Source organism: Bufo bufo, chromosome 4, assembly GCF_905171765.1.
Source record: "Bufo bufo chromosome 4, aBufBuf1.1, whole genome shotgun sequence".
NCBI lineage: Eukaryota > Metazoa > Chordata > Amphibia > Anura > Bufonidae > Bufo > Bufo bufo.
Window position 1 is genome coordinate 629390993 of NC_053392.1, and position 9141 is coordinate 629400133.

The following is a 9141-nucleotide window of genomic DNA, read 5'->3' on the forward strand; positions in this document are numbered from 1 at the left end:
CTAATGGAGGGGGCGTGGCTCAGTTTTCTTAGAGGGACATGTCCTGTCTTTAGAAATAACTTGTGATCAGTGTTTCATTAAAAGTTTGGCAACTTTCTAACAGAAAGTTTACATTTCTAATCAATATCGAGATCTCTGCTTACTTTGAATGGAAGTAATTGCTGACATTCAAAGACTGGGAGCTCATCCTGGTCTACTACTGCTCGGACAGCTGAAGGATTGTAACAATGTATCAGTACACGTAACAGCAGTCATCAGACAGCCCAAATGAAGAAACATTTTGTTGTACCAATACATTGTAACAAATCCTCAGCTGTATGGAAGAACTGAGTGAATGTGCTCATTTACAGCAAGCCGAGAACTTATATATAGTTGGGAATTATATTGAGAATCCTTTGACCGCCCCAACCTCTGCAGGCTGCTCTGCCCATGTCATAAGGGTTGGGACCACCTTTATGTTCCTGCTCACCTCCTAAACAGCAAGAGTCTCTCTTGTTGCAACCACAGGAGCGTCGTCTCTCTCTGCAGGTCCCCGGCTCCGAACTCCTGGGGCCCATCCTGTAACGTCCCGTCCAGATCCCGAACATGGCCAGTCAGCCGGTCATAGAATATTCTCACTGGGAAGGCCTGGGAACAAGTAATAATGGGAAGGAGGAGTAAGTGGTCAGTGATAGAGCCCAGAAAAACAGGGGATGGGGGGTGCAAAGTACCCAGAACCCCTTCAAAACTACTGAAGAGGGAAGGGGAACACACAGCCATAGTGTAAATTGGAGAGTTATTTCTTCCTTAACACCACTAGAGGACGCTGCTTACATATGAATATGTAGAGCTAGTAGTGAATTTAAAAAGAGCTCTATCATCTGTATGCAATGAGCTCCCTCTACTGGTGGCTGTATAATCTGTATGTAGTGAGCTCCTCCTAGTGGTGGCTGTATAATCTGTATGTAGTGAGCTCCCTCTAGTGGTGACTGTATAATCTGTATATAGTGAGCTCCCTCTAGTGGTGACTGTATAATCTGTATATAGTGAGCTCCCTCTAGTGGTGACTATATAATCTGTATGTAGTGAGCTTCCCCTAGTGGTGGCTGTATACTCTATATGTAGTGAGCTCCCTCTAGTGGTGACTGTATAATCTGTATGTAGTGAGCTTCCCCTAGTGGTGGCTGTATAATCTGTATGTAGTGAGCTCCCTCTAGTGGTGGCTGTATAATCTATATGTATTGAGCTCCCCCTAGTGGTGGCTGTATAATCTGTATGTAGTAAGCTCCCTCTAGTGGTGGCTGTATAATCTGTATGTAGTGAGCTCCCTCTAGTGGTGGCTGTATAATCTATATGTATTGAGCTCCCCCTAGTGGTGGCTGTATAATCTGTATGTAGTAAGCTCCCTCTAGTGGTGGCTGTATAATCTGTATGTAGTGAGCTCCCTCTAGTGGTGGCTGTATAATCTATATGTAGTGATCTTCCCCTAGTGGTGGCTGTATAATCTGTATGTAGTGAGCTCCCTATAGTGGTGGCTGTATAATCTGTATGTAGTGAGCTCCCTCTAGTGGTGGCTGTATAATCTGTATGTAGTGAGCTCCCTCTAGTGGTGACTGTATAATCTGTATGTAGTGAGCTCCCTCTAGTAGTGGCTGTATAATCTGTATGTAGTGAGCTCCCTCTTGTGATGGCTGTATAATCTGTATGTATTGAGCTCCCTTTAGTGGTGGCTGTATAATCTGTATGTAGTGAGCTCCCTCTAGTGGTGGCTGTATAATCTGTATGTAATGAGCTCCCTTTAGTGGTGGCTGTGTAATCTGTATGTAGTGAGCACCCTCTAGTGGTGGCTGTATAATCTGTATGTAGTGAGCTCCCTCTAGTGGTGGCTGTATAATCTGTATGTAGTGAGCTCCCTCTAGTGGTGACTGTGTAATCTGTATGTAGTGTGCTCCCTCTAGTTGTGACTATATAATATATATGTAGTGAGCTCCCTCTAGTGGTGGCTGTATAATCTGTATGCAGTGAGCTCCCTCTAGTGGTGACTAAATAATCTGTATGTAGTGAGCTCCCTCTAGTGGTGGCTGTATAATCTGTATGTAGTGAGCTCCCTCTAGTAGTGACTGTATAATCTGTATGTAGTGAGCACCCTCTAGTGGTGGCTGTATAATCTGTATGTAGTGAGCTCCCTCTAGTGGTGGCTGTGTGATCTGTATGTAGTGAGCTCCCTCTAGTGGTGGCTGTATAACCTGTATGTAGTGATCTCCCTCTAGTTGTGACTATATAATATATATGTAGTGAGCTCCCTCTAGTGGTGGCTGTATAATCTGTATGTAGTGAGCTCCCTCTAGTGGTGACTAAATAATCTGTATGTAGTGAGCTCCCTCTAGTGGTGGCTGTATAATCTGTATGTAGTGAGCTCCCTCTAGTGGTGACTGTGTAATCTGTATGTAGTGAGCTCCCTCTAGTTGTGACTATATAATATATATGTAGTGAGCTCCCTCTAGTGGTGGCTGTATAATCTGTATGTAGTGAGCTCCCTCTAGTGGTGACTAAATAATCTGTATGTAGTGAGCTCCCTCTAGTGGTGGCTGTATAATCTGTATGTAGTGAGCTCCCTCTAGTAGTGACTGCATAATCTGTATGTAGTGAGCTCCCTCTAGTTGTGGCTGTATAGTCTGTTTGTAGTGAGCTCCCTCTAGTGATGGCTGTATAATCTGTATGTAGTGAGCTCCCCCTAGTGGTGGCTGTATAATCTGTATGTAGTGAGCTCCCTCTAGTGGTGGCTGTATAATCTGTATGTAGTGAGCTCCCTTTAGTGGTGGCTGTATAATCTGTATGTAGTGAGCTCCCTCTAGTGGTGGCTGTATAATCTATATGTAGTGAGCTCCCTCTAGTGGTGGCTGTATAGTCTGTATGTAGTAATCTCCTGAGCTCCCTCTAGTGGTGGCTGTATAATCTGTATGTAGTGAGCTCCCTTTAGTGGTGGCTGTATAATCTGTATGTAGTGAGCTCCCTCTAGTGGTGGCTGTATAATCTGTATATAGTGAGCTCCCTCTAGTGGTGGCTGTATAATCTGTATGTAGGGAGCTCTCTCTAGTGGTGGCTGTATAATATGTATGTAGTGAGCTCCCTCTAGTGGTGGCTGTATAATCTGTATGTAGTGATCTCCCTCTGGAAACCCTCGTTCACACCCCGCTTTAAGATCTTGGCCTCTGGACTCTTCTCTCTGACTCCTTTTGATGTGGAGTAAAATAATATTTCTTCTATGTTCTATATTTGGTGGATTTTCCATTCATTTGTCTGGGAAAGCTGGGATATAGTGAAGCGCCTGCAGGGTGACTGAGCAGAGCCAGATGTGTTGGCAGATCCTGCGTTTTGTGGTTTGGGGTTGCTATGGTTAATTATCCACCTCGTGCGGTTGTCGGATTGTGTCATCGGACTGATACGTCTGAAGTGTCTGTACAATGTGCGAGAACCTTGTACCCGGCCGCAGGTCACCACACCCGACCCATCCCCTAATCCGGGCCCACTGCCACTCAGTAAACGGTGTGACCTGACGACTGCCCGGTGAGCGCCAGCTGCTGCTCCCTGTTATCAGCTATGGGCGGACCACCAGTATTTGACACCTGAAGAACCGTCCCTGACATCAGCTCATTAGTTAGTAAATCGTTAATATTTGGATAATTTGTTTCATTAATCCTTTTCTTTTACTTTAGAATTTTTTTTGTTTGCCTTTACCAGGAAATCATCAGGAAACCATCAACAAGCATGGCAGTTCTGTAATCATCGTGTTTCCGGACAGTTGTGCTGGATAGGATTAGTGCGAATGAGCCCCCTCTAAACAGAGGCGCATGATCCGAATAACACAGGGTTTACCCTGCTTGCTGATGGTTTCCAGCGAGCAAAACCATCCCCTACTGCACAGAGATAAACTAATCCGAAAGATTAGGCAAAATGGCAAAATGGGAATCAGGATATAGGACAACGGTGCTGAGTCTTCCGATGTCCATTAAAGGTGGAGCGTCCCTTTAACTGACCCCTCGCTGTTTATTGTGGACATCTCTGTTAAGAGCAAATAATGTTATTTTGCACAAACCCATAGATCCCAAGTCCCATGGACTCATTAGAATGAAAACTTCTGCAGCTTTCCGGAAAGTAAATGTACAGCGGCAGAAATCCCCCCTGTCCAGATAGTCTGTTACAATGTATCAGTGCAGTAACAATGTATCAGTCTGGAGTGCAGGAGGTTTTCCTCACAGAGGATCATCTAGTCTTTATGCAATTGTAACAACCCTCAGCTGTGAGAAGTGTTCGGTTAGAACTGAATTTTATCCTCCAGGTGTCAAGAAGAACTTTCTGTTTCACTGACAGCAAGCAGAGATATTGAATATTGTAAGATATTAAAATGCAAAGCTGCAGAGGTTCATTACAGAGAGACGAGTCCCATTATCTTTGTGATCTGTGGATAGAAATGTCCATCATTCCTGACGTCACTCACCGGAAGCGCGACAAAAGCGTTGAAGTATTCCAGGAAGAGGTCGTCGTATATGAGAAGCTCCTCCAGATCCGCCTCGTGGACGTCTGGTGCTGCCGAGAGACATGGAGACACCTGACCTCAGCCCAAGGCTACATGCACACGAATGTTGTTTGTTTCCATGTCTGTTCCGTTTTTTTTTTGCGGATTGGATGCGGACCCATTCATTTCAATGGGTCCGAAGAAAATGCGGACAGCACACGGTGTGCTGTCCGCATCCGTATGTCTGTTCCGTAGCCCCACAAAAAAAAAAATAGAACATGTCCTATTCTTGTCCGTTTTAGGCATTGTTACAATGGCAAAAAAAAAAACGGATGGCATACAGATGTCATCCATTTTTTTTTGCGGAACGCAAAACACATACGGTCGTGTGCATATAGCCCAATGTGGAGATCGTTACTTTCAGTCCATCTGACCAGGGCCCGAAGTTCTGCTACCAGGACCTATCCCAGACAGGACAATGAGGGGGTCCGGAGGGGGCTGCCCCCCAATTAATCAGCGGTGAAGAGGAATTCCCCTTTAAAAATAATCCGTCACAGGAATCACTGCTCTCTGAATCCTGCTGCTGATGACCATGCTGACCCACGCTCCTAAATACCCCAATCTACTCCAGTCACATCTAGAGCTGCAGGCATAGTTCTGCTATTACATCATAAGGTTATTGTGACTATGCTAGACGCCGTATGGAGAGTCCAAACATTCTAATCAATGTCATAGTAAGGCCTCATGCACACGGCCGTGCCGTTTTTTGCGGTCCGCAGACCGCGGATCCGCAAGAAACGGAAGCCGCCCTTGTGCCTTCCGCAATTTGCGGAACGGGCGGCCCATTGTAGACATGCCTATTCTTGTCCGCAAAATGGACAAGAATAGGACATGCTATATTTTTTTTTGCGGGGACCACGGAACGGAGCAACGGATGCGGACAGCTCACGGAGTGCTGTCCGCATCTTTTGCGGCCCCATTGAAGTGAATGGGTCCGAACCCGAGTCGCATCGGATGCGGACCATAACTACGGTCGTGTGCATGAGGCCTAAGAATGAAGAAAAGCAGATTAGAACCTGTCTGCTGTACAGTGCCCAAATAATACCGCCATACAGTATCCAAATAATACTATCACACAATACCTATATAATACCACCATACAATGCCCCAAAAATGCCACAGTATAGTGCCTACATAAAGCCACCATACAATCCACAAATAATATAACCATACAGTGCTCAAATAATACTACCACAAAATACCACTATCCATTACCCAAATAATACTGCCATACAGTATCAAAATACTACCACAAAATGTCTAACTAATACCACCATACGATGCCCCAGAAATACCAAAGCATAGTGCTCAGATAATACCACCATGCAATGCTCAGATAATACCACCATACAATGCTCAGATAATACCACCATACAATGCTCAGATAATACCACCATACAATACCAGTCCCATTTGCTGCAGATCGGAGCAGTCTGAGGTGTTGTATGTGGAGTCTGGTTTCAGGTTTCCATGCCCGAGGAGAAGCATTGTATGAGGGAAACCTTGTATCCTGAGGCCACTGTATCTGGAGAGACCACAGTACCGCCAGGTAACACCCCAAATTATACTGTCATTCAGTGCCATACCTACATGTTTTACCCAAATAATGATACTAAACGGTTCCCATAAAATACCACCATATAGTCACTGAGTAACATTACTATACAGTGTCCATATATCACCATACAGTCACTGGATATCACTGCCATACCGTGCTCATATATTACCCCCATACATTCATTAATAAAACACTGCCATACCGTGCTCATATGATGCAGTCACTGAATAACACTGCCATACAGTGCCCATATAATACCACCATATAATACCACCATACAGTGCCCATATAATACCACCATACAGTCAGTATATAACACTGCAGTGCCCATATAATACCACCATATACAGTGCCCATATAATACCACCATATACAGTCAGTATATAACACTGCAGCGTCCATATAATACCACCATATACAGTGCCCATATAATACCACCATATACAGTGCCCATATAATACTGCTATATAGCACCTACTACAAAGTGGTTTTGTCATTTTACCAGATATCTGTATCGGGGCGCCCCCTGGGTTCCACTGTCACGTCTCTATTCTGCCAGAATACTGTATTCAGGGCTCCCCCATATCACCACTCGCCTGACGTCTCCAGGACCATAGTGCGGTATAACTAGATCACTATTGTCACATGAAGGCGCCAAGCTCCCGATAATCTGTGCAGAAGTTTGTGCACCCTGGCATCAGGGGGGTGCGTAGCCTTTCTGCTGCCTGGTATAGAACCTACCTAGACGTGATGTGAATGCAGAACTACTATGTATCATCTCAGCTCTGTGCAAAAATATCCACGCCCTGCATTTGAGTGAGAATCTTCCAGGGGTCTCCTGAGATTTTCCATTGATGACCTGAGACCCCCGGCCTGGTAATGCCCCCCACTCTTACTGCTGAAGGGTCGGGCCCCCATCAGTCACACTTTCCTGGGTCATCGATGTAAAATCCTACATGACTGTTACTGTCGGAAGTTTATATCAATAATGTCACTTTCTGAAGGGTGTGAAAACTTTTGGGGCCGAGACCGGTACCCAGGATGATTTGCCAATCAGGAGCCAAGAGAAGCTGGGTGACAACGGCCGGGGGTTCTGAGATGCGGGATAGGGAGGATTTGGGGCAGAGGGGCTCACAGACCTGTCATGTCCTCTCCTGCCTGTCGGGGATCCAGGATGTCTGCATCTCGCTGTTATCAGCCGGTGTTACTGTGTGCAGGACAAACACGGCGCGCTGGTTACTGGCTGCCAGGGCAAGGTGCGGCTGAACAACGCACACGCCCGACCTCAGCCCTGCCCTGATGATAAATCACCCCCGACTGATACATTGCAACAAACAGGAGAGACTTCTGCTGCTGATGTGTGCAGCTCACTGACACATTGTAACAAACCCTCAGTATCACGACAGGCTTTTGGCCTCTGAACGTACAACCCCCAGTTCCAGAAAAATGAGGACGCTTAGTAAAATAAACGTGAATAAGAGCAGAAGGCAATTGTAACGGATCTCCTGGCACCCCGACCGGGTACCTCCGTCGATGGATGCTCCTAGTGCTTCCAGAGGACTCCAAGCACTCCACTTGACACCGTCAGCACTGCAGACCCCACGAACCGCCGAAGCTTGGTGGAGGTCTCGCCGTCTCCTACCCACCCTGGACCTACGACAAGTCTCCAGGCTCCAGTGGGTGAACCTCTCCTAAATCCCGAGACAGGAACCAGGAACAAGCTCTTACAAGAGCTTATACTCAGGGGAGTATTGTGATATAGCAATCCCAAGAGTGTAGTTATCCCATCCCCCAAACATGAGCCAAAACTTCATGAAGGTATAAAAACAGGAACTCTCTTTATTTTAACACACAAGCATTGATTTATACACATCTTCCAACAAGGTTACCACCCCAGGGTTTTGTAAAAACAGCCAATCACCACGTACAATACACTCAGACACTCCCACACAAAATCCTCCCCTCTGTTTGTGACACAATTACCTCACTCTGGGTTGATGCAATCATCACAGGCAGGAGAATACACAATGTCCTCTGTCCTGGAGACAACCGAGACGTAATTCAATTATCTCTCAGGACAAAGGACATCGCCAATACACACAGAGAGACAATGGAACAGACCTCACTACTCAACGTATACAATGCCCAACCCTTTTCAATACACATAGTCATTTAACATCCCAAAATGGCACGAATTAGACCAGGGGTTCAAGTTAGTCCAAGTCCTTTGTGAACAAATGAGGCCTGGCTGATGAGAGGGCCCATAATCCTGGGGCAAGAGGCTGGTAGCCAGGCCCCTCCAAAACCCAGTGGCGAGGTTGGTTTCGCCACAGCAATGATTAGTAAATCTGGAGGCTCAGATGATGGGAGTAGACATTTATTTCATGAAGAACACGACCTTGTCTAGAACGTGACGGCGACACATCGCAGAAAACCGGGAAAAGTAATAATCTGTCAGAACAGAAAAATAAAGAAAAAAAGCATCCTGTATTTTAAGCCTCCGTTATGCGCAGTTCTCTGAGATCCGTTATTTTAGACTAAAAAAAATTCCAGCTTGCAACGTATGCCCATCTACAGGACAAAATATCATGAAAAGATCCGTAAAATCTGGAGAAATCCCCGTGTGATGATGTTTCCACCAATGTTGGCGCGCTTGGTCCGCGCAAGAGTGCCTGTACGCGTCAGGCAGAACGCACGCGCAATTGGAAAAGTGCTAGAGCACTGCAAGATTTGGATTCCGACTCTGAAGTCGGATCCGAGGAGGAGGCTACGGATGACGCCTTTAAGGAGGCAGAGGAGGACCCATCAGGGGTCATGGATGATAACCCCCTACCCGGGTGTAGCTCCCTTATGTCCGCTGCAGAAGGTATGCCTGCATCTTTAACGGACCCCTCTGGGGAACCCTTGTTCGACCCAGATTCGCTCCACCACCCCCGCTCGGCTGAGTGGTTACCGTTGGAGCACGTCTCCAAATATTTGGAGGCTAGAGTGCGCTGTCCTCTTTCCAAAGAGGCTCGCAATAAGCTTA

The 9141-nt window shown here is 46.2% G+C and overlaps 1 protein-coding gene across 2 annotated transcripts in view; it reads right to left on the reverse strand.

The window, feature by feature from the left end:
* The window catches only part of LOC120999805, a 29011-nt gene extending 21611 nt beyond the window's left edge, over positions 1-7400 (reverse strand). Inside the window, exons 1-3 of one of the 2 annotated variants that reach the window (XM_040430794.1) lie at positions 7253-7400; positions 4478-4560; positions 470-627 (exon numbers count right to left, since the gene is read on the reverse strand). In XM_040430794.1, coding sequence (XP_040286728.1) covers positions 470-627; positions 4478-4560; positions 7253-7259 — 248 coding nt within the window. In that variant the 5' untranslated portion in view covers positions 7260-7400. Of the gene's footprint in view, positions 1-469; positions 628-4477; positions 4567-7252 lie in introns of both variants that reach the window. The other variant, XM_040430793.1, reaches the window with a different exon arrangement.
* Positions 7401-9141: the final 1741 nt, after the last annotated feature.